Below are 26,736 nucleotides of genomic sequence, written 5' to 3'. Positions count from 1 at the left end.
CCACAAGGACTGTACCTTCTAGGCAAACCCTAGGGCTGAGATGGGCTCAGATGCATACAACTTACTGAGACACCAGCCGGTGCAGCTAAGGGAGTGCTTGTACCACCCCTCCCGCAACCCCAGGGAGCACAGCTTGCAACTTCAAAAGAGACCTCTTCCTTCTGCTTGAGGAGAGGAGAGGGAAGAGTAAAGAGAATTTTGTGTTACATCTTGGATACCAGCTCAGCCACAGTAGGATAGGGTATTGGTCAGAATCATTCCAGGTCCTAGCTCCCAGACAACATTTCTAGACACACCCTGGGACAGAAGGGGGAACCTGCTGGCTTGAAGGGGACAATCCAATCCTAGTAGGATCCATCACCGCTGACTAAGGAGCCCTTGGGCCCTAAATAACCAGCAGCAACAACCAGGTAGTATGCCATGGGCCTTGGGTGAACCTTTGAGACATGCTGGCTTCAGGTGAGACCTAGCACATTCCCAGTTGTGATGGTTATGGTGACACACTCCTTTTGCTTGAGAAAAGCAGAGGCAAAAATAAAGGGAACTTCGTCTTGCATCTTAGGTAACAGCTCAGCCACAGGAGTGCAGAGCACCAGGTGGGCTCTCGGGCTTCCTGATTCCAGGTCTTGGCTCTTGGATGGTATTTCTGGACCTGCCCTGGACCAGGGAGGAGCCACTGCCCTGAAGGGTTAGTCCCAGGCCAGGCAGCATCCATCACAAGCTGACTGAAGAGCAGTACTAAGAGCGAAGTTGACAGCTATAAGCACTTGCATCAAAAAAGGAGAAAAACTTTAGGTGAACAATCTAATGATTAATCTTAAAGAACTAAAACAGTAAGAGGAAACCAAACCCAAAAGTAGTAGGAAAAATAATGAAGACCAGACAATAAATAAATGAAATTAAAATAAAGAATATAAAAGATCAACGAAACAAAAAGTTAGTTTCTTGGAAAGATAAACAAAAAAATCAACAAATCTTTAGCCAGACTCACTAAGAAAAAAAGAGAGAAGATCCAAAGAAATAAAATCAGAGATGAAAAAGGAGACATTACAACTGATACTACAGAAATTCAAGGGATCACTAGTGTCTACTATTAGGAAAGGTATGACAATAAATTGGAAGATGTAGAAGAAATGAGTGAATTCCTAGACACACCCAACCTACCAAGATTGAACCATGAAGAAATCCAAAACTTGAATAGATCAATAATAATGAGATAGAAGCCATAATAAAATTTCTCCCAACAAAAAAAAGCCTGGCACTTGATGGCTTCACTGCTGAATCCTACCAAAGATTTAAAGTAGAACTAATATCAATTCTACTCAAACTGTTCTGAAAATAGAGGAGGAAATACTTCCAAACTCATTCTATGAGGCCAGTATTGCCCTGATACCAAAAGTAGACAAAGACACATTTAAAAAAGAAAACTACAGGCCAATATCACTGATGAATATTGATGCAAAAATCCTCAACAAAATACTAGCAAACCAAATTTTTGTTTTGTTTTTGTTTTTTTGAGACAGAGTATCACTCTGTTGCCCAGGCTGTGCAGTGGCATTATCTTGACTCACTGCAAGCTCCACCTCCCAAGTTCAAGTGACTCTCCTGCCTTAGCCTCCGAGTGGCGGGGATTACAGGCACCTGACACCTTGCCTGCTAATTTTTGTATTTTTTTCAGTAGAGATGGGGTTTCACCATGTTGGCCAGGCTGGTCTCGAACTTCTGACCTCAAGTGATCCACCCGCCTTGGCCTCCCAATGTGCTGGGATTACAGGCATGAGCCACTGAGCCCAGCCTAGTGAACCAAATTTAGTAACACATTAAAAAAAAATCATTCATCATGATCAAGTGGGATTTATCCCCGGATGCAAGGATGATTCAACATACACAAATTGATCAATATGATACATCATATCAACAGAATGGCAGACAAAAACCATATGTTCATTTCAATTGATGTTGAAAAAGCATCTGATAAAACTCAACATTCCTGCATGACACAAACCCTCAAAACACTGGGTATAGAATGAACATACCTCAGCATAATAAAAGCCACATATGAGAGACCCATAGCTAGTATCATACTGAATGGAGAAAAACTATAAACCTTTCCTCTAAGATCTGAAACATGACAAGGATGCCCACTATCACCAATTTTATTCAAAATAATACTGGAAGTTGTAGCTAGAGGAATCAGACAAGAGAAAGAAATGGTATCCAAACTGGAAAGGAAGATGTCAAACTACCATTGTTTGCAGATGATATTACCTACAATGAGACCTCACCTCATCCCAGTTAAAGTAGCTTTTATCTATAAGACAGGCAATAACAAATATTGGTGAGGATGTGGAGAAAAGGGAACCCTCGTATAATGATGGTAGGAATGTAAATTAGTACAAGCACTATGGAGCAGTTTGGAGGTTCCTCAAAAAACTAATACAGAGCTACCTTATGATCCAGCAATCCCACTGCTGGCTATATACCAAAAAGAAAGGAAATGAGCATATGGAAGAGATATGTGCACTCCCACGTTTACTGCGGCACTATTTATAATCAAGATCTGGAAGCAACCTTACTGTCCATCAACAAATGAAGAATGAAAATGTAAATAAACACAATGGAGTACTATTCAGCCATAAAAAAAGAATGAGATCCTGTCATTTGCAACAACACGGATGAAACTGGAGAACACTGTGTTAGGTGAAATAAACCAGGCACAGAAAGACAAATTTCACACAATCTCACTCATTTGTGGGAGCTAAAAATTAAAACAATTGAACTCATGGAGATAGAGAGTAAAGGATAGTTACCAGATGCTGGGTAGGGTAGTGAAGTGGTGGTGGGGAAATAGGGACGGTTAATGGGTACAAAAACAGAATGAATAGTCGGGCGCAGCGGCTCAAACCTGTAATCCCCGCACCTTGGGAGGCTGAGCCAGGTGGATTGCCTGAGGTCAGGAATTCGAGAGCAGCCTGACCAACACGGAGAAACCCCATCTCTACTAAAAATACAAAATTAGCCAGGCGTGGTGGTGCATGCCTGCAATCCCAGCTACTTGGGAGGCTGAGGCAGGAGAATTGAACCTGGGAGGTGGAGGTTGCGGTGAGGTGAGATCACACCATAGCACTCCAGCCTGGGTGGGCAACAAGAGTAAAACTCTGTCACAAAAAAAAAAAAAAAAACAAAAAAACAGGATGAATAAAACATAGTATTTGATAACATAACAGGGTGACTCTAGTAAAAAATAATTTAATTGTACATTTAAAAATAACTAAAAGCACTGGATTGTCTATAACACAAGGATAAATGCTTGAGGTGATGGATACCATTTACCCTGATGTGATTATCATGTGTTGCATGCCCGTAACAAAATGTCTCATGTAACCCATAAATACATACAACTACCTACACCACGTACGTATGCACAAAATAAAAAATTATTTTATATTTATAAAATAAATAATTATAATTTTATGTACTTATACTTATTATTTATAGTTATAATTATAAACATTAATGTTTAATATTTCTAATTATTAATATTCATTAATTTTTAAATGCACACAAAAAATATTGTAAAATCTATGATACCGGGAGATTGGTAAAGATCAACAGACAAAAGTCAGATCAGCGATGACATGGATAAACAAGCACACAGTTGATGGGACTACATTCCTAAAAGTCAGTTTGGTATTTATTGTGTAGCAATTTGTAAAAGGTTCAGGGACTTTTACTTCAGCTATCTAATTTCCAGGAGATTCGATTCCAAGAGGAAGCCAAGTGTGAGAAAAGATGTGTACACAAGGATGTTAAAAAGATAGAGGTATTTAAGGATATTCCAGAAGGCACTATTTATAAGAAATAAACTATAAACAATGAAATGGTCATCATTAGAGAACCAGTTGGTAATACTACAGTGCATACAGGTTATGTTACAATATAGATTGTAATATGCTTTGGCTCTGTATCCCCACCCAAATTTCATCTTGAATTGTAATCCCCACATGTTGAGAGAGGGACCTGGTGGGAGTCGACTGGATCAGCATGGTTTTCCCTCATGCTGTTCTTGTGATAGAGAGGGAATTCTCAAAATCTGATGGTTTTAAAAGTGGCAGTTTCCCCTGCACACACACACTCTCTCTCTCTCTCCTGCCGCCATGTAAGATGTGCTCTGCCTCCCCTTCGCCTTCCGCCATGATTCAGTTTCCTGAGGACTCCCAGGCCATGTGGAACTGTGAGTCAACTAAATCTCTTTCCTTTATAAATTACCCAGTCTCAGGTAGTATCTTTACAGCAGTGTGAAAATGGACTAATACAATGTAAGTGGCATAAAAATGAGCAACATCATAAATTTATTTTTAAACGTAGGAATGCAGGAAGGAAGGGAGGCAAAACGGGGAGGGAAATAGGGAGGAATGGAAAAGAAAGGAAAAAAGAAAAAGAAGGATCAACAAAACAAGTATGACAAAATAATGATAATTGTTGAATCTGGAGGACTGGGTATGGGGGTAGGGTTCATTATAGTATTTTCTCTACTTGTGTAAATATTTTAAAACTTTCATTACAAAGCTCTTTTTAAAAATAAAGAGAACAATTATGGCATAGATTTCTATATATTAAAAAATCCTTCAGAAAATTATTTTACCTAGGCAAAAAGAAGGGAGATTGCTAGATAGAATTCTCTCCTAATTTCAAATGAGTCTTGTCCTAACAACAGAGTCAGTTTCTTAAGGACAGAAATCATGTTATTCCTCTTTTGTATTTCTTCCCATTTACCAAACTACTATATACATAGTCGATCCTAAATATATAACTTGTTATTTGAAAATACATCTTGAATGGAAAGTATAGTGATAAGCCATCTCTCTCACCTTGTATTCCCTTTCTGTCTCCTTTTGCTAGATTCCGTGAAGAAAAAAACTTTTTGCCATATGCCATCAACTCCTGTATGTTTGCCTGAGATGAGCACAACTTCTAAATCCATAGCAATCTCTCCCCAGAGGTCTGCAAGGCGAAACACTTTAACTATCAATGTGCTTGTTTTAACCTCCTCTATAGCAAGACTATAAACTCTTCAAAAATAATGCCTGCCATAAAACACAGCAGGCACTCCAATAAGTACCTGTTGAATGAATGAATTCACAGGTCTGGAAGACGAAAGGTGAGACAGGTAGGCTACGAAACGTGGTAGATTCTTCTTCTTTTTTTTTTTTTTTGAGACAGTTTCGCTCTTGTTGCCCAAGCTGGAGTGCAATGGTGCCATCTCACTGCAACCTCCGCCTCCTGGGTTCAAGCGATTCTCCTGCCTCAGCCTCCCAAGTAGCTGGGATTACAGGCACGCGCCACCACGCCCGGCTAATTTTTTGTATTTTTAGTAGAAACGGGGCTTCACCATGTTAGCCAGGCTGGTCTCGAACTCCTGACCTCAGGTGATCCACCTGCCTCGGCCTCCCAAAATGCTGGGATTACAGGCGTGGGCCACCGCACCCAGCCAGATTCTTCTTTTAGTGGTATTCAATTTGCATAATTATTTCTACCTCGTTGAAATTTCATTTTAAAAAAAAAGCATTTCAGATTTTCATTAGTTATATAGCTCTGTATAAGGAAGTTTGCTTTGCCTCAGCTATGAAGTAAAAGTTGAAATAAAAATTATCTTGAGCTCCCCCACTTTATGATTCTACTCTATCATTACCAGGCCCTTAACCATACAAGGATATCTGTAATGTATTCAATCACTAATTTCCTGGCCTTTCTAGTTTGACTAAGATTCTTTCTGTACTATTATGATTAGTGGCACTACAAAAGTCTGGATCACCTTGCCTTTTTGAACACCAAACTTAATTTTTTAAAAATTTTAGACCTCCTCTGTGGAGAGGATACTATGCCTGACATAACCGAAATACTGAAGGTTAATAAGTGCTTATTTTAATGTTAATAATTTGTAACTTGTGACCTAGTTGTCTACTGGGCTTTTTAAATCCATTTTGCACAGATGGTAAAACAGTTTTTACTTGTCTTAGAATTAGTAAGCAGTTTTCTCTGAACCAGTGCCTAACAGTAAAAGCTATCATGCCAGGCACAGTGCTTAAATGCTTAATATATCATATTTCATTTAATTCTGCTAATACAAAAGGGTACTATTCAATTTTTTTTTTTTTTTAGACAGAGTCTAGCTCTGTTGCCCAGGCTGGAGTGCAATGGTGTGATCTCTCCTCACTGCAACCTCCACCTCCCGGGTTCAAGCGATTCTCCTGCCTCAGCCTCCTGAGTAGCTGAGATTACAGATGCATGCCACCACGCCCAACTAATTTTTTTGTATTTTTTTTTTTAGTAGAGACAGGGTTTCACCATGTCGGCCAGACTGGTCTCGAACTCCTGACCTCATGATCCACCCATCTTGGCCTCCCTAAGTGCTGAGATTGCAGGCGTGAGCCACCGCGCCCGGCCTATTCCATTTTATAGTTAGGAAAAGAGAGGCTACAAAGGATGAATAACGACAAAATGCAGACAGCTGGTAAAATAACATCTGTGGGATTCAAATTTTCATCTAATTCCAACACGTATGACCCTAACCACTGTAATACACTCCCTCCCTATCGGTGCCCTGGTCATTCTGAAGTGATCAAGACTTACAGTACCAATTCACTTTTCTATTCCTCTATTATATAAACAATCCATTTTATTCTAGTGTCATCCTGAGGATAGGGACTAAGTCTATCTTATTATCCCCAACTAGCATACTGCCTGACACACTGTGGGTATGTAGTAAATACTACCTGAATTTCCCCAGGAAATACTAAGGTATGCAGGACTATCACCTAAAAACCAAACACAAATTTTAAGTCATTTTGGCTTAAAGCTGGGTGTGGTTGCATGCGCCTACAGCCCCAGCAACTCAGGAGGCTGAGGTGGGAAGATTACTGAAGGCCAGGAATTTGAGGATGCAGTGCACTCTGATCAAACCTGTGAATAGCCACTGCACTCCAGCCTGGGCAACATAGCGAGGCTCTGTCTCTTAAAACAAAAAAGGCATTTAGGCTCAATTTTTTTTTCTTGCTCTTTTCTTATGGTTGTGTTACTTTTTGCTGTCAATATGCCTGTTCAGCAGCACAGCTTGGAAGCCTATTACCTTGTTTTACTAATACATTCCTATTCATCTGCTATAGGCCCACCCAGTGATAATCAAGCTTATTAGAATTGTATGTAAAATCAGATCTAAGTAGGGTCTAAGTGGCTCTCCTATAAGTAAAAATAAAACTGTAAGAGTAGGGCTTCAGACATCTAATGCAACACTTAACTGCTCAGAACTCTTGAACTAATTTACTTTTTTTTTTTTTTTTGAGACGGAGTCTTGCTCTGTCACCCAGGCTGGAGTGCAGTGGCATGATCTTGGCTCACTGCAACCTCCGCCTCCTGGATTCAAGGAATTCTCCTGCTTCAGCCTCCTGAGTAGCTGGGATTACAGGTGCATGCCACCAGGCCCAATTAATTTTTTTGTATTTTTTTTTTTAGTAAAGACAGGGTTTCACCATGTTGACCAGACTGGTCTCAAACTCCAGACCTTGTGATCCGCCCGCTTCAGCCTCCCAAAGTGCTGGGATTACAGGTGTGAGCCCTCACGCACAGCCTAATTTACTTTATAGATTTCTCCCCTGAATTGCAAATAGTTAAAATTTCTGAAACGGCTGTCCTCTGGATGAGTACTACTATATTATGCATACTACAAATACATGTATATTGGCACTTAAAACATGCTTACACACGTGTGCAAAGAAACACACAGCAGTTGATCCAAGTTTGGGCACTTGATCCAAGCTGGACCACTTAAAGTAGGGTCAATTAAAACCAGCAGAGGAAGACTCTTATCACCTCTTAGGTCACAAACTGGAAGGACAGGCTGGCAGCTCTCATGGTCTCCACTTCAAGCAAATGCCTATCAACTCTAAGTGATAATAAAGCAGACCAGAAGAAAAATTTCTCCAAATATATCATATTTATGGTATCACATCACATACCTAGAAAGTTCTCACAGAGTCACGAGTTTCTGAAACCACATTTACTTCCTTTTAGTCTTACCCTAGCACTGTCCACGAGGAATTTTACATGAACCCATAGACCCACCTGTTTTTTTTTGAGATGGGTTTTGTCCTTTGCAACCAAGAGTGCTAATTATATACACAGATGTGCAATACATATACCCAAATAATTTACCAAACTATATGTCTCTTCTTTATATATTCTATTTTTTTTTCAATGTGCAAAGTCTTTTATTTAAAATTTTAAAAGTTAAGACTTACGACCACCTCAGTATATGCCATTCCTATTAGAAGGAGGTATGACGGTTTCAAACTCATGCAGAGCTGCATTTTCATTTACAAGTCTCTGTAGGCACTTTAGAAGTGAAGCTTGGCTTCAAAATACAAACACTGGGGGCTTTGGCTCAACCTTTTAATATAAAAAATTCACTGATGTACAAAAATGTGAAAGTGTGACAATGACAATTATGAAATTCTGTGACTGAAAGTCCCCTCAAGTGCACTCTGTGGTGCACATGTGCCCGCCCACACAAACTCTGGCGTGGAAACATAAACTAATGCAAACCAGTGCTACCAAGAAGCACCAACACGTGTGTTCTCCATTCCACCAATCACAGACCAGTATCTACTCCAAACATCCAGTAACGAAAAGTATGGCATCTTCCCAGGAACAGCAAGGCAGGTTTCTTACTCACGATGAACCAGCACGAATAAACCCAGCAAAAAGAGCACTGCATACTTAAATTTAGGATAGTCATTCATGAGGATTGTCACAATTCCAATATAAGGAACAAATCCCCTGGCTCTCCCCACGACATCTTTTTTCTCTAGCCAATGTTGTCCTTGTTTATAGAGGCCTCGGTCATCAACTGCATTATTATCTCCTTTGGTCAAAAACTTGATATGCCCATTTTGCTTTTCATGAATCTTCAAGACTCGGTGAACTATAGGAATCTCTCTTCCTTCTATCCTAAAAACAACAATTTCTCCCACTCGTATGGGATCTTCAACTCGATTTGTTAGAAAGAGAAGATCTCCTCTATGAAATGCAGGTTCCATGCTGCCACTGAGCACCACTACAATTGGACTTTCACTTCCAGTTATTACCATTAACCCCTTCCAGATCATTAGTGCCGATGAGACAATCATTCCGAAATTTAGGACTTGATAATAGAGATTAAGGTTGGGCACAGTGACTCACACTTATAATCAATTCCAGCTCTTTGGGAGGCTGAGGTGGGCGGATGGCTGAGCTTAGGAGTTCACGACCAGCCTGGGCAACCTGGTGAAATCCAGACTCTGCCGCTTGTTCATCCGCCGCACATCGTCCAAAAAGTCTAAAGAGAGCATGGCGGGGACGGCAAGCAGGACACCGGCACGGGATATGGCGCGATGACCAGCGGGCGGAACGACTGGCGCTCGGGTCGGGCTCACCGTCTCTTCTTTATATATTCTAAAGTGCTTAATAGTATCTTTAAGAACTCAGGATCTAGATTAGACTTAAATTGAAACCCAGCTTCACCATTTCCTATCTGTGTGAGGGCAACCTTCTGTACATTTCTGAATTTGTTTCCTCGTTTGTGAAACAGGAACAACTTATTAGATATACCTCCCAAATATACTTTGAATCCATCTTCTTATATATCCATCTCTACTGCCACCAATACCTCTCACCTAGATTGTTAAATACCATACTGCAGACCAAACGCTATTTTGTAATATGGAAATCAAATCAGTTCTCTGCTTAAAATCTTTGATTGGCTTCCGATTGCACTGAACTCTGCTTTCTTGTCTATCCTTATCTTGCATCACTCTCCATCCCTCACCTGTGATGCTCTAGCCACACTAACCTTTTTCTGTTCCTAAAATATGTTAAGCTCCTTCCCCCTTCAAAGCTTTTACACTTACTCTTCCTTCAGCCTGAAATGCTTTTGTCTCAGATCTTCACAAGGCTAGTTCCCTATCATTCAGGTCTTAACTCCAATATCATTCCCTCAAAGAGACCTTTTCTGACCATATTCCATAAAGTAAAAGCAGCAGCAGAAGCATTACCACCACCAATACACTCTATAGCATTACTCTTACTTCATTAAAAAATTTTTTTAAAAAAATCACTTTTGGCCGGGTGTGGTGGTTCACACCTGTAATCCCAGCACTTTGGGAGGCAGAGGTGGGTGGATCACGAAGTCAGGAGATCAAGACCATTCTGGCTAACATGGTGAAACCCTGTCTCTACTAAAAATACAAAAAATTAGCCGGGCGTGGTGGTGGGCACCTGTAGTCCCAGCTACTCAGGAGGCTAAGGCATGAGAATCACATGAACCCGGGAGTGAGTGGAGATTACGCCTCTGCACTCTAGCCTGGGTGACACATCAAACTATGTTTCCAAAAAAAAAGGCACTCTTCATAATATTCTTTTTTTGTTTTTTTTTCGAGACAGAGTCTTGCTCTGTCGCCCAGGCTGGAGTACAGTGGCACAATCTCGGCTCACTGCAACCTCTGCCTCCCAGGTTCAAGAGATTCTTCTGCCTCAGCCTCGTGAGTAGCTGGGATTACAGGTGCATGCCACCACGCCCGGCTAACTTTTGTATTTTTAATAGAGACAGGGTTTCACTATATTGGTCAGGCTGGTCTCGAACTCCTGACCAGGTGATGTGCCCGCCTCGGCCTCCCAAAGTGCTGGGATTACAGGTGTGAGCCACTGCGCCCAGCCAATATTCTTTTTCAACTTCTTTATTTTGATTGATGATTACAGAAAAGTTAGCAGAAAAATAGCACCTCACTTCTCCCAACATTAACATCTTACATAACTATAGTACAACTATCAAAACCAGGAAAATAGTATTGGTGCAATACTATCAATTTAACTCTAGCTCTTATTCATTTCACCAGTTTTTCCACTAATGGCCTTCTATTCCAGGATCCTATCCACAAGCCCATGTTGCATTTAGTTGTTATTTCTCCTACTCTCATCCAATCTGTGGCAGTTCCTTTATCCTTCAGTCTGTTACAGTCTTGACACCTTAAAGAATATTAGCCATTTTGTAGGCTATCAATCAATTTGGAATTGTTTAATCTTTCCTCATTATTACAGTAAGATTATACATTTTTGGCAAGAATAAAACAGAAATAATATTGTATTCTTCTTAGTGTATCATATCACGGGGTATATCAGCATGTCCTACTACTGGTGATGCTCACCTTGATCACTTAATTAAGATGGCATCTTCAGGCTTCTCCTTTAGTAAATATCGTGGGGAAGATACTTTGAAACTATGCAAATATCCTATTTCATTTCAAACTTTTGACCATTACTGCCAAGTGCCGTGGCTCGTGCCTGTAATCCCAGCACTCTGGGAGGTCGATGTGGGAGAACTGCTCAAGTCCAGGAGTTTGAAAGAAGCCTTAGCAACACAGTGAGATGTGATCTCAAAAAATAAAAAATTAGCCAGTCGTAGTGGCATGCACCTGTAGTCCCAGCTACTCTGGACTCATTCTTTTAGTTGGCCCTTTATAGTTGAAAATTCATAAGTTTAATGTGGCTATGATATAACCAACTTATATAAATTGTAGTAGGAGATCAAAACAATTTCACCTTATAAAACGCTAACATCCCCATCCAGGTGCTACAGGTACATCAATCTATAACAAATACCCAAATCCTCCAAAATGAACTCATCCTTTCTCCCTCACTAAGACTTATTTTTATACCTAATCTCTCCGTAGCAGCACAGCTCTCCATGGCTGAAACCTCAGAAACATTATTGGCTTGATTCTCTGTGATATTTAGCCCCATCCATGTGAACAACGTTCCACCTCTAAGAAGTTTCTCGGCCGGGCGCGGTGGCTCAAGCCTGTAATCCCAGCACTTTGGGAGGCCGAGACGGGCGGATCACGAGGTCAGGAGATCGAGACCATCCTGGCTAACACGGTGAAACCCCGTCTCTACTACAAATACAAAAAAACTAGCCGGGCGAGGTGGCGGGCGCCTGTAGTCCCAGCTACTCGGGAGGCTGAGGCAGGAGAATGGCGTAAACCCGGGAGGCGGAGCTTGCAGTGAGCTGAGATCCGGCCACTGCACTCTAGCCCAGGCGACAGAGCAAAACTCCGTCTCAAAAAAAAAAAAAAAGAAGTTTCTCTCTCCCCTTGTCTTTTCCATTCCCACTACTGTAACTCTATTTGGTCTGCCTAATACCTTGCCTGAATTACTGCAAACACTTTCTACTTCTTATTCAAAGCTCTTCCCCATTCCAGTCTTTCATCTTTCCTGTCACCAGATTAATCTTCCTAAGGGACAACTCTGTGGCCCACCTGTTTTCCAAAAAAAGTCAATAGCCTTCCTGGCCTTCTGAATGTAGCCCAAGCCTGGATTTATATATCTATAAAGAACTTCTATAAATAACCACTAAATTATCCTTCCTTTTGCCAATATCAAAACTATTTCAATCACTCAAAGAGGATGCATACTGCAAATCAAGGACAAGCAAAACAAAAATTAAAAGAACCAAAGGGAAAAGACATCCAACTCAGCATAATTTCTGAACAAAGAATAAAATAAACACAACTACCACTTAAGATGGACAAAGCCAAAGTCAAAAGTAAAAAAAAATGTTTAATCCCATTCATAGTTGAAAAATATTTGATTATGGGCAAGCTAGAATGTTATTCCTGAGAATGCAAATCTAAATCAAGTTCCTAGGCTCCAAAGACTGAAAGGAACCAGAGGAAATATTATTGTTGTGTTTCAACAATTCCAAGACTGTCCCAACTACATTCTAACTTTACTTATACTAAAGCACCCTAAGGTCAGTCCTCCATGTAAAAGAAAACACCTACCATGGTACTATCACTGACCAGTTTTTTGCTTTTTAAAATATGCATTTTATCATATAACATAAAGTAAATAAAACAATATAAAAAGCTGATGCTTTCATCAAATTATTAATATTTTGAGGCCAAGTATGGTGGCTCATGCCCATAATCCCAGCATTTTGGGAGGCTGAGGAGGAAGGATTGCTTGAGGCCAGGAGTTCAAAACCAGCCTGGGCTACATAGCAAAACCTGCTCTCTATGAAAAAAAAAAAAGAAAAAAGAAAAACACATTAGCCAGGTGGCCGGGCGCAGTTGCTCACGCCTGTAATCCCAACACTCTGGGAGGCCAAGGTGGGTGGATCACCTGAGCTTAGGAGTTCAAGACCATCCTGGGCAGCATGGTGAAACCCCATCTCTACTAAAAATAAAAAAATTAGTCAGGCATGGTGGCATGCGCTCATAGTCCCAGCACGTGGGAGGCTGAGGCAGGAGAACTGCTTGAGCCTTTCAGGCAGAGGTTGCAGGGAGACAAGATTGTACCACTGCACTCCAGCCTGGGCAACAGAGAGAGCCCTTGTCTCAAAAAAAAAAGATAAAGTGTGTATATATATATATATACATTTGTCAGGCATGGTGACGTATGCCTGTAGTCCCAGCTACTTAGGAGGCTGAGGCAGGAGGGGCCCTTATGCCCAGGAGTTACAGTGAGGTATAACTGTACCACTGCACTCCAGCCTGGGCAACAGAGCAAGACTTTGTTTCTAAAAATAATAATAATTAATATTTTACCTCATGACAAATGAAGTTTGAAACATCTTCCCAGAAGGAGAAGAAATATCCCCTAGGAATAAATGATTCATTATTCACTAATTTGGTGTTTGCAGCCACTTCAGAGAACATAACTGGCACAAAAAAAGAGAGTCAATTGTATCTCTAAGGGAGCATATATTACTTGCAACATGAAAATCACAAAAATGGTTAACTTTAGATATCCATAAAACATAATAAAAGAAAACTTACCAAAAATTAATTATATTAAATAACCTCTAGAACAGGTATGGCAAATAGATTTGATCTTGCATACCAGCTCCAAAGGACAATGTGTTCTGAATAAGATACTTCCCATGAAGGTGTGCTATGGTTCATAGGCAAAAATAACTAAAATCAATTAACAATGTTGGCTGTTAAATAATGTTATTTGTGTTGTTTATTTGCCATTCCTATGCTTCTGTATTTCAAATAATCCCACAAAATGTACAATTACAACATTACTTACTGCTTCAACAGAGTTACATTCTCGTCTTGTTTCTAAATAACGTAGTGCTCGTTTTTCTTCTTCTTTTAATTTAGCATCTGCCTGTCCAGAAGCAAAATAGCAATCATTTTAAGAATATCAAGAGAATTGCTCAAATTATCACATATGCTAAGTTCTAACTTACATATTTCATATAATTCTGTACACCATTTTGTTGTAAATACGAGGGTGCTTGTGTTCTATAAAATCTCTCTGTTGAATCCAAGTATGCCTTCTCAAAATTGTCCCTATAAATTTGAAGCTTATCCTCAGGATTAGAACAAAGGTTAACTGAAAAACAGAAAATAAAGTATTACTCCAATTATGATTAAAATCAATATTTTGAGTATAATAAATGAAATAAATATCGAGGAGTCACTATGTGCAAGGTAATAATGCTCAAGAGAACATATAATTATATAAGACAAAATCCTTCTCCATAAGAAGAAGATGACAGCACAAAGCAGGAAAGTAACAAATAAATAATACAAATATAGACTATTTTATTTTTGAATAGGTAAGAGACTGACTTCTAACTGAATAATCAAGAAAACATTCACAGAAGCAATGGGATTTAAACTGAATCTTAAAGAATCAACTAGAATTTGCATAAATGGAGATTAGTAAGGTAAGTAAATATTCAGAAGCAGAAAAGCACAAGAAAATATGACTAGGTTGTCTAAGTGGATTGCAAGGCTAATAGAAGGTAAGGTAGAATGGTAAATTACAAATGGTTGTGAAGATGTCCTGGGCAACATAGTAAAATTATGTGTCTACAGAAAAATTAAGGCCGTGCACAAAGGCTCACACTTGTAATCCTAGCACTGTGGGAGGCCAAGATGGGCAGATTACTTGAGGTTAGGAGTTTAAGACCAGCCTGGCCACTATGGTGAAACCCTGTCTCTACTAAAAATACAAAAATTAGCTGGGCGTGATGTCACACACCTGTAATCTCAGCTATTCTGGAGGCTGAGGTTTGAAAACTGCTTGGACCCGGGAAGTGGAGGTTGCAGTGAGCTGAGAGCATGCCACTGCACTTCAACCTGGGTGACAGAGTGAGATTCTGTCTCAAAAAAAGAAAAAAAAAAAAAGAAAACATTAGCCAGGTGTGGTGGTACATGCCTGCAGTCCCAGCTACTCAGGAGGCTGAGATAGGAGGACTGTTTGAGCCTGAGAGGTGGAGGTTCAATGAGCCATGATCATGTCACTGCACTCCAGCTTGGGCAACAGAGCAAAACCCCATCTCTTAAAAAAAAAAAAAAAAAAAAAAAAAAAAAAAAAAAAAAAAAAAAAAAAGCATGGTGTAGCACTTAAGGGGTAAGTAGAAAAAATACCAATAAAATAGTGCTTAAACATTTATGAACAGCACATGGGTTAAACAACAGCAATAAGATCATTATAAGATGACTGTTTCAAAACTGCATGTAAAGTTTAATGTCTGGTGGCAGTTCAAATAAAAACAAATAAATTTCAGGAGCACTGCTAATGAAAATCTAAAGGCTTGATAACTAAAGGATTATGGGGGCAATGAAGAAAAGCCAGTCAAAAATAACTCTATAGGTTCATTAACTCAATAAATACTTATCTAGAGTGATTTTGTGCCATGCATTCTATGTTCACTAAAGACACAGTGCTAACAACACAATTAAACAAAAGTACTATGCCAAGGAGGCACAGGTACTGTGAAGCACTAAATGACAGAACTTAGTCTGGGAATGAAGAAAGGCCTCCAGGAGGAGGATGAAGCCTGGGGAAGAGGCATACTCTAAGTAACAGGAAACAGATGAGAAGTCAGAGGGAATATGCTCCTACATGCTCTCCTTTTCATTACTTTTCATGGAATTAACCTGCTTCCTGAAACATGAATATCTAACCTTTTAATGAACTAGTTTCCTTTTATAAGCTATACAATCAAATTTATATATCTAATTTACTTCACTAAAAAGACTTGCCAAGAAATTAATGGCATGAAAATATTAACCACATTAATATGAATTTTTATACACTTTTAAGCAGAGTACAATTTGTGTACTCTTAAAAAAAATCTAGTACAAAAAGTAGATATAACTTTGTATGCTAATAAACACAACGTTGTGCTATTCCGTAATTGTTCTACAATTTCCATGAAACAGAAATTATGATCATAAAAGTTCAGAACATACCATACGATTCTCTTACTCCAATAACCAGTTGAGAATCAAAAGCTTCTCCCAATCTCTCAGCATGTACCAGCTTCATTGCACTATCTTGGAGTCTGTTTTTTATATTTGAAAAGATTGACTCATTCCATGTATCAAGCATAAGCTAGGAAAACAAGAACAAATTGTAACATAATTTTCAATTATTAATACACAAAGTATCATGTACAAACACCAAAAAAGGAAATCAAATTCGTAGGCCTGGGCCAGGTGCAGTGGCTCATGCCTGTAGTCCCACCAATTTGGGAGGCCGAGGCAGGTGGATCGCTGGAGTCCATGAGTTCGAGACCAGCCTGGGTAGCAGGGCAAACTCCTCTCTCTATAAAAAAAATACAACAACAACAACAAAAAATAGCCAGGCATGGTGGTGCACACCTGTAGTCCCAATGAGCCGAGACCATGCCATTGCACTCCAGCCTGGGTGACAGAGTAAGACCCTGTCTCAAAATAACTTAGGTTGCATTCACTCAAATACTTCAGGGAAGCAGTATATTTAGCATAATGGTAAACAAGGGTCAACTAAGTGTGGTCTAATCCCAAAACCTTGGGAGGCCAACGTGGGAGGATCACTTGAGGCCAGGAGTTTGAGAGCAGCCTTGGCAACACAGTAAGACCCATCTCAATGACAACAAAAAATACAAAAATTTGCTAGGCATGCTGGCATGCACTTGTACTCCCAGCTACTTGGGAGGCTGAGGTGGGAGGATCACGTAAGTCCAAGAGGGCAAGGCTGCAGCAAGCCCAGATCACACCATTCCACTCTAGCCTGGGCAACACAGCAAGACCCCATTTCAAACAAAACAAAAGTAAATAAAGAACAAATGTTTCAGAATCCAACATAACTGGAATTCAATCCCAGCTGTTACTTATTTATCTGCTTTCTTATGTGTAAAATGGTCAAAATAATAGTGCAAATTTCAGTGGTTGTAAAAATTAACTATGATAATACATGGAAAATGTTTATTTTCCTATAGTTCCATGGTTGAATTTCAGATATATTGGTGGTTTGAAATAGACATATACATATGTTTGTAAAGACACATAAAAAATGCAAAAAGGATCAACTGAAAATCTGATACTGGACCTTATAAAAGAGTAGGCAACTCTACTTTTTAGATGTTCCATTAAATGATAAAAATGGTATATAAACATTGGTGATTATATCAGTACTCCAAGAAACTTGGTCAGATATAGAAGACACATTAATAACAGCAACAATAACAAGAGTTAACAGTTTTCTAACACTCATTCTGTACCTGGGATTGCTGTATGTATTGTCCGCATATAACTCATTTAATCCTCATAATCTTGATATAGGTACCACGATTATCCCCCCTTTAGATACGTGAAACCTGGGGTACAGATAGCAAAGCTAACTTTCCACATTTATGCATCTCATCAGTGGCAACACTGAGATGTGAATCCAAAAACTGTGGTCCCAGAATTGATACACTTAATCACTAAGTGGATGCTGCTTCCCACAACCAATAGAGAATGTCAAAACTTCCCACAACCAACAGAGAATGGCCAAAAAAAAGAGGACAAGATTATGAGACTACAAATTAAATAGCAGCCAGAAGTGTTTTTCACTTTTATTTTTTTCTTGGCACTAATTTCCCATATTGCAGTGATTTCTATCACTGAAGAACCACTGGGTATCTAAATTTACAGAATCCCTGTCAACATCAGAGCAAATTTTAAGGCTGGGAAGGGGCAACAATGCCCAGGTTACACTATTGTAATGCCGGAGTGTGTTACTATAACCATCACAGCAAACAGCAAATTGACTAAAGTTCAAATGGCATTTTTTACTTTTCAAATCTATGGTTCCATTTGATTCTTAAAAGTGGAAAGATACATGGAAAATGAGGACAGAGTTTGAAGAGTTGAAAGGGAAACCTAGGACCCTTCATATTCAGCACTGAGTTCTTTCCATTAAATCATGACTGGTTACTTGACACAAATTTTGAATAGAAAATAGGCACAGTACACACTGAATTTATAATAGAAGAATTAAGTAAAAGGGAAATTATAAAGATAGCAGTTTAGCCACAATTAAATATGAAGATATCAGAAGGTAACCTAATAAAAGGAAATTTTTGAGAGAGGAGAAAAGTAATTTAATTTCTAGTAAGGGTATAGGCTGAGTGTGGTGGCTCATGCCTGTAATTCCAACAGTTTTGGAGGCCGAGACAGGCGGATCACCTGAGGGCAGGAGTTCGAGACCAGCCTGGCCAACATGGTGAAACCAGGTCTCTACTAAAAATACAAAAAAATAGCCGAGTGTGGTGGCGCATGCCTGTAGTCCCAGCTACTCAGGAGGCTGAGGCAGGAGAACTGCTTGAACCCGGGAGGTGGAGGCTACAGTGAGCAGAGATTGCGCCACTGCACACTCCAGCCTAGGCAACAGAGTGATGCTCCAGTTCTTTTAAAAAAAAAAAAAAAAAGTATAAAGAAATAATAGAGACATAAAATACTGAAGATAATACCAGGAAAAGGAGAAAGTAAAAAGGAAAAGTAAAGGAGATAATGGTTGAAGACACAGATCTACAGCTTAAGACCACATAAAAAGATGAAACAAGATTGAAGCTAAAGACATAAATAAGAGTATTATTCAATAAAATCTTATAAGAGCTGAAAAGCAATTTACATGTGAAGTAGAAAAACCCACTTAAAAGTTTAAATTACTTTCAAATGCTTCCAAATCACCCTCTTTCTGAAGAATATTAGGAAAACAATGAGAAAAACAGTCTTACCTTTCGAACAATACTGTCTTCCACATTTGATTTTTTATTGCTGCCCTGTTTACCCATTAAAGTAATCTCTAGTTGACAAAAAGGTTTTGGTAAAATATCACATTGTGTAAAGAACTTTCTCCATTCAACAATATATGCTTTTAGCAAAGCTGTATCATCTTGATGGCTCAGTACTCGCTGAAAAAAAGAGGTGTACCAATTTGAAATAAATGCAGTTGCTTTGAAAAATTAAGAACAAAAGATATCATCCCAAAATTTAAATTGTACATAATTTTTAAATTATTGTACAAGCTCTTATATCCAAAAGAAATTAAAACATGTTCACAAAAAAAACTTGTATACGAATGTTCATAGCAGCATTATTCAAAAGAGATAAAAAGTAGAAACAACCCAAATATCCACTAGCTGAAATATGGATAAACAATATAGGGGCCAGTCATGGTGGCTCATACCTGTAGTCCCAGCACTTTGGGAGGCTGAGGCGGGAGGATTGCTTGAGCTCAGGAATTTGAGACTAACCTGGGCAACAAAGCAAGACCTCATCTCCACAAATAAAACAAAAAATTAGCTGGGTGTGGTGGTGCGTGCCTGTGGTCCCAGCTACTTAGTAAGCTGTGATTTGGCCACTGCACTCTGGCCTGGGTGACAGAAAAATACCCTGTCTCAAAAAAAAAAAAAAAAACTAAACAAATGAAAAAAGAAACCAAAAAACCCCACAATATATGGTATATCCAAACAATAGATATTATTCGGCCATAAAGAGAAACAAATATTGTGAAAGAAACTAGTGACAAAAGGCCATATATTATTATTCCAATTATAGAAAATGTCAAATATAGAAATATCCATAGGGATAACAGATCAGTGATTTAGTGGGTTGGGAGAAGGGAGTGACTGTTCATAGGTATAGGATTTCTTTTTAGGGTGATGAAAATATTCTGGGATTATTGGGTGACGGCTGCAAACTTTATGAAATATACTACAACTCACTGAATCATATCCTTTAAGAGAGTAAATTTTATGGTATGTTAATTATATCTCAATTTTTTAAAAGGTGGTGGAGTCACGTCAGGTACAGTGGCTCATGCCTGTAATCCCAACACTTTGGGAGGCTGAGGCAGGTAGATTACGAGGTCATGAGTTCAAGACCAGCCTGACCAACATGGTGAAATCCTGTCTCTATTAGAAATACAAAAATTAGCCAGACATGGTGGCATGCGCCTGTAATCTCAGCTGCTTGGGAGGCTGAGGCGGGAGAATAGCTTGAATCCGGGAGGCGGAGGTTGTAGTGAGCCGAGATCGAGCTAGGCGACAGAACGAGAATCCATCTCAAAAAAAAAAAAGGTGGTGGAGTCTATTTCCCCATTATTAGAGTTTGGGCTGGTCCTGTGATTTACTTTGACCAACAGAATACTACTGATGTAACACTGTGAGATTTCTCAGCCTATCCGTGAACAGGTATTGTAGATTCTACTTTCATCTCAAAGGCTGGTTTCCTTGAGAATGAGAAACCACACAGGGAAGAGAAAGCCACACTAAAAACCATATATGTGTTTTAATGCTTTCTTAGACCACCTTGTCTAACAACTCACTGCTGCTGCATTAATAAGCTTAGGCAAAATCACCTGAGACCAGCCCAAATTGCTAAGCCACAGAATTGTGAACAAATAAAACAGTTGTATTAATCTAGGTTAAAAAAAAAAAAAAAGACTCCACCTATGTTTATTATTTTTACTTCTTTTTTTTTTTTTTGTTCTTTAAAAAATGTTATAAACATTTCAATGCATATTGCCTTTCAACCATTTGGAAGATCTGGTCCTTCCTAACAAGGTACGTTCAATTGAAGATTACCTAGTAAAATGATTCACAATTAAAAAAAAAATTCTTAAGCATTTAAAAATCTCTTTAAGATGGGTCTTTTTAAGACCCATGTCTAGCACTGCTATTCCTATTAACTGCTCAGAATCAGTGGTGCTAAATCCCATTCTTGGATTTTTGCTGATGTCTACATTTCCAGACTTTATTCAGTCATGTTACAGTGAAACCCTTCCCTACTTTTTTCCCCAGTGTTCAGTATATTTTTTAACATCTGTTAATAACATCTAAGGTAACTCTTTATAAGTTTATTTCCAGACACTGAAGAACAAAGCTCTATCAATTTGAAATAAACATAATTTATCTTTATCAAGTAATAAAAAGAAAACATTGTACATTTCCCCATGCAAGTAGAAACTGTATCTCTAAACTAGTTCTAAGAAAATAGTTTTAAATTGTGATATTGAAACATTTAATTTTCTAAGTGCTTGAAAATAGAATTTATTTTCATTAAAAGGTAACTTCCTATAAAACTACAATTTAAAAAATTTGTCAAGAAATTATCAATAAAACACTTACTTTCTTAAGTAATATCCAATACATTAGTCTTACTCCATCATGGTAGTAGCTACTAGCAAAATTAAAATATATGCCAATCATATACTTGATTTCAATATCTTAAGTCATATATAGAAAAAACTCATTTTTTATTTTCAACTGCTAAGCACCTTTTAGTAATTAATAATACGATTTAACAAACTACTTTTACTAATGTTGTACAAGACATTAATGGAATGATCCAACTAAAGAATAAGGAATTCTAGCCTGGACTTCTAGCCATCAGATCAGACTTTTTTTTTCTTTTTCAGCCTCAACCTTCTGGGCTCACACAATTCTCCTGCCTCAGCCTCCAGAGTGGCTGCAACCACAGGTGTGCATCATCACGCTTGGGTAATTTTTTATTTGTATAGAGACAAGGTCTCACTACGTTTCCCAGGCTGGTCTCAAACTCTTGAACTCAAGTGATTTGCCTGCCTCAGCCTCCCAAAGTGCTGGGATTACAGTCCTGAGCTACTGTGCCCTGCCCCACACCTCATGTTATAGAAAGGAAAATAATCTCATGTCCTTAGGGTCCTCCTCAAAAAGGTAAGGGATTTATTCATAAGAAAGACCGTGGTTGATTTGAAACATTACAAGGTGTCAAAAAAACAAACAAAAAACTAACTCTTGAATAACTGATCTAATGCCTAAATGAGCTTTGTCTTCCTTTTGATATTATTAGCCATTTATACATAATAGCAATACAAGAGTGCTGAATTTTGGCTCAGCACTAGCAATACAAAGGACCGTCTAAAGAATTTACAACTGGAGAAGGATCTGGAATTGAAATTACTGTCAACTTGAGAAGAGGTATTAGTAATGAGAGAAAAAAAACAGATTTGTGTGGACTGATGTGTAGCCAAAAAATAATGATGGCGGAGACTTCTAAAAAAATAAAAAATTGAATTTGCTATAGCATCTTTTAATTAAATATAACATGTACTCTCTTGACAGAAGTATCACTGCGGGAAAAAAATAATCCAACTAATGACGATCACTTCATTAATAAATTTATTTAACAAATGTGTCAAAAGTCAATGCAATATTTTTAAATTACTTCAAGAAGTTCTACTTTCAAAATTATAAAATATGATATTATCTGAGTAGTTTTAAAACAAGTCTAAAATAAGCACGTAGAACTTACTGCCTGTGCTTGCTTAATAAACTCAAGAATATCTTCTTTTAAAGCCTGATGAATTTTTGCTGGGCCTTTATCATCCCAAAGACAGACTGCATGCACATCCCTGTGAATATAAAGTAAGTAAACAAACATTAATGACGAAACAAGAACTGAACAAAACATCTTAAATTCTATTTCAGTATAGTTTCCACAGACCATATTAGAACCAAGCTAATATTGTCTGAATTCACTCATACAAACCAAGCACGCTTGTAAATTGCCTCATATATACATGTGTTTCTATTTTTATTTTCTTTTGCCATTGTTTTCCTCCTTAATTCTCTGCTACTTACCACATACAATTTAGTTATGAAAGCATGTCTCCATCTCCCGATGTCACTGCCCAAAGTTAACTGCCAGTAATATTTTCCTGTGCAAAAACAACTACAAATCTTTTTAATTCTTTAACACAACAGTTGTACACTATTTTGTCCTTTTAATTATTTTTAAAATTTTTTTAATTTTTATTTTTTAGAGACAAGGTCTCACTCTGCTGCCCAGGCTAGTGTGCAGTGGCAAGATCATGGCTCACTGCAGCCTTGACCTCCTGGGTTGAGGAGATCCTCCCACCTCAGGCTCCCAAGAGCTGGGACTATAGGAGCTTGCCACCACGCCTAATTTTTTAAAAATTCTTTTGTAGAGACAGTCTTGCTATGTTGTCCAGGCTGGTCTTGAACTCCTGGTTTCAAGGGATCCTCCTGCCTCAGTCTCCAAAGTGCTGGAATTAAAAGTGTGAACCACCATGCCCAGCCTTGTTATATACTCTGCCACCCAGGCTGGAGTACAGTGCCACAACCATAGCTCACTGCAGTCTCAAACTTCTGTGCTCAAAGGATCCCCCCGCCTCAACCTCCTGAGTAGCTGGGACTACAAGCATGCACCTGTCTAGCTTTTTAAATTTTTGATAGAGATGGGGTTTTGCTATGTTGCCCAGTCTGGGCTTGAACTCAAATCCTCAAGCAATTCTCCTGCCTCAGCCTCCCAAAATGGTGGGATTGTGGGCCTATTTTGTCTTTTTAAAAGAATTAGTCACTTAAACCACAATAAAGCAAATCTCCTAGCTTCCCCATATATTACCCATTTACACATCAATTACTCTTTCTCCTTTAAACAAAAAAACAAAAACAAAAGTTATCATAAACTGATATATGAAAACTCAGAACTTACAAAGCTGACATAATTTACAAAAAGGTCCTTCATTATAGAAATATATTTAATACTAGTACAGCATGTTCAGAAAATTAATTTCTTAATTACCTAGTTGTCGGCTAGGTGTGGTGGCTCAAGCCTGTAATCCAAGCACTTGGGGGAGGCTGAGGTGGGCAGATCACTTGAGGTCAGGAGTTCAAGACCAGCCTGGCCAACATGCTGAAACCCCCATCTCTACTAATAATATAAAAATTAGCCAGGCATGGTGGTGAACACCTGTAATCCCAGCTACTTGGGAGGCTGAGGCTGAGGCATGAGAATCACTTGAACTCAGGAGGCAGAGGTTGCAGTGAGCCAAGATGGCGCCAATGAACTCCAGCCTGGGCAACAGAGTGAAACTGTGTCTCAAAAAAAAAAAAAAAAAAAAATTAAAATTAAAAAAGAAAAAGTAAAAAAAATTACCAAGTTGTAAGTGAAATTACCAAGTTGTAAATCAGAGGAACTTACAACAAAAGGATAGGGTCACACTGAAGAATCATTCATTCAAAAAATGTTCCCCAGTGATTCATTCAATTCATAATGGAGCCTCTACTATAAAAAAAGTCAAAGAAATCCAAATAAAACATCTCCAGAATTATAACATCAATAATCAAATTGTTTTATATTCTAACTACTCTGTTCTTTTTTGTTTTTTTTGAGATAGTGTCTCACTCTGTTGCCCAGTCTGAGGTGTAGTGGCATGAACACAGCTCACTGCAGCCTCAACCTCCTGGGCTCAACCCTGCCTCAGTCTCCCAACCAGCTGGGACCACAGGTGTGTGCCACCATGCCTGTCTAATTTTTTATTTTTTGTAGAGACACGGTCTCCCTATGTTGTCTGGACTGATCACGAACTCCTGAACTCAAACAATCCTGCCACCTCAGCCTCCCAAAGGGCCAGGATATAGGCATGAGCCACTGGGCTTGGCCTATATTCCAATTTTTAGAGAATTATTAGAGCCCAAAGTTTTGTCTCCATATTAATTTGAATGCTTTTTTCACTTGTTCAACTCAGTTTGATAATGGTATCTGGTCCAGTGCCTAGGATGCTATAAGCACACAAATATTTGTTAAACAACAATATAAAAGGTAACACCTGACTACTTACTATGTGCCAGATACTATTCTTTTATTTATTTATTTATTTATTTATTTATTTATTTATTTATTTATTTATTTAGAGATGGAGTTTCGCTCTTGTTGCCCAGGCTTAAGAGCAATGGCATGATCTTGGCTCACTGCAACCTCCGCCTGCTGGGTTCAAGCGATTCTCGGGCCTCAGCCTCCCAAGTAGCTGGGATTACAGGCATGCGACACAGGCTAATTTTTGTATTTTTAGTAGAGATGGAGTTTTACCATATTGGTCAGGCTGGTGTCGAATTCTTGACCTCAGGTGATCCACCTGCCTTGGCCTCCCAAAGTGCTGGATTACAGGCATGAGGCACCAGTCATATACTATTCTAAGTTCTTTTAACCTACTTTATCTTCATAGCAAGTGTTAAGTACTCCTATTTTATCCTTATTTTACAGATGGGGAAATTGAAGGAAAACAATCCAAGATTACACAGTATATGGTGGAGCCAAGAAATCAGGCTCCAGAACTCACACAAAACCAAATCTACTCTTGAAACTCTCCAATCTATTAAACAAGAAGCTAAAGTGATCTTTACAAAACTCAAGTCACATCATATTACCCCATACTTAAATCTTCTAATGGTTTCCCAACACTCTTAGAATAAATTACAAAACGATTAAATGACTCCTGCATACCTAATCAGTCTCACCTAATGACTAAAGGAATCTAGAGTCTAAAAGAAGAGACTGGCCGGGCATATTGGTTCATGCCTGTAATCCTAGCACTCTTGGAGGGCAAGGCAGGAGGATCATTTGAGGCCAGAAGTTCGAGACCAGCCTAGGCTGCATGGCAAGACCTCATCTATACAAAAATAAAATAAAATAATAAGTTGGGCATGGTGGTACATGCCTATAGTCCCAGCTTTTCAGGAGACTGACGAGGGAAGATCACCTGAACTCAGAAGTTCAAGGTTACAGTGAGCTACGATTATGCCACTGCATTCCAGCCTGAGTGACAGAGTAATGCTCTGCCTCTAAAAACAATTTTTTTTTTAAAGAAACAGGCTGGGCATGGTGGCTCATGCCTTTAACTCTACCACTTTGGGAGGCCAAGGTGCACAGATCACTTGAGGCCAGGAGTTTGTAACCAGCCTGGCCAACATGGTGAAACCTCATCTCTACTAAAAATACAAAAGTTAGCCAGGTGTGATGGTGCGCGCCTGTAGTCCCAGCTACTTGGGAGGCTGAGGCAAGGGAATCGCTTGAACCCAGGAAGCAGAGGTTGCAGTGAGCCAAGATTGCACCTCTGCACTCCAGCCTGGCCAACAGGGCAAGACTCTGTCTCAAAAAAGAAAAAAAAAAAAAAGAAACTGATAGTAAATTGATTGACTATAACTTAGTATGTTACAACTATTTTATGTATATAAACAAAAGATGGTTTAGGAACTCAGGGATAGGGTAAGGGTGAGTGAGAGGTAGAGATAAAAGGAAAGGCTTTCTGGAATAGTTGGTTCCTGAGCTTAAGCTCCAAAAATAGGAGTGTGCCAGGCAAAGGTGTACAAAGATAGGAAATAGGGTATTTTATGAAAAAAACGACAGTATAAAGAATTGTGGGCCAAGTGCAGTGGCTCACGCTTGTAATCCCAGCTCTAAGGGATGCCAAAGTTGGTGGATCACTTGAGGCCAGGTGTTCAGGACCAGCCTAGACAACATGGTGAAACCCCATCTCTACTAAAAGAAAAATACAAAAATTAGCCTGATGTGGTGGTGCACACCTGTAGTC

The 26,736-nt window shown here is 38.9% G+C and overlaps 2 protein-coding genes across 2 annotated transcripts in view; both read right to left on the bottom strand.

Annotated features, from left to right (window-relative positions):
• CUL5 (cullin 5) overlaps positions 1–26,736 on the bottom strand; it is a 103,402-nt gene that overhangs the window by 39,703 nt on the left and 36,963 nt on the right. The window contains 5 exon segments of the mRNA XM_023208177.3: positions 14,125–14,205; positions 14,288–14,433; positions 16,305–16,446; positions 19,097–19,273; positions 22,656–22,755. Coding sequence (XP_023063945.1) covers positions 14,125–14,205; positions 14,288–14,433; positions 16,305–16,446; positions 19,097–19,273; positions 22,656–22,755 — 646 coding nt within the window.
• LOC111540100 (signal peptidase complex catalytic subunit SEC11A) lies at positions 8,243–9,488 on the bottom strand. The gene is made up of 2 exons (XM_023208178.1): positions 9,336–9,488; positions 8,243–9,212 (listed from the first exon to the last, which is right to left on the bottom strand). Exons 1-2 carry the CDS (start codon positions 9,384–9,386, stop codon positions 8,724–8,726), a joined length of 540 nt encoding a protein of 179 aa, XP_023063946.1. The 5' UTR covers positions 9,387–9,488; the 3' UTR covers positions 8,243–8,723.

Source organism: Piliocolobus tephrosceles, chromosome 13, assembly GCF_002776525.5.
Source record: "Piliocolobus tephrosceles isolate RC106 chromosome 13, ASM277652v3, whole genome shotgun sequence".
NCBI classification, from domain to species: domain Eukaryota; kingdom Metazoa; phylum Chordata; class Mammalia; order Primates; family Cercopithecidae; genus Piliocolobus; species Piliocolobus tephrosceles.
Note: the sequence above shows the minus strand (reverse complement) of the source record. Positions and strands in the feature narration are given on the sequence as shown.

What these genes read in the sequence shown, in the direction of transcription:
- LOC111540100 (XM_023208178.1), bottom strand. Translation starts at nt 9,386, where the DNA reads ATGCTCTCTTTAGACTTTTTGGACGATGTGCGGCGGATGAACAAGCGG. An exon ending in GGCGGATGAACAAGCGGCAG is followed by an intron (nt 9,213 to 9,335) that starts AGTCTGGATTTC and finishes CCCAACCTTAAT; the next exon opens with CTCTATTATCAAGTCCTAAA.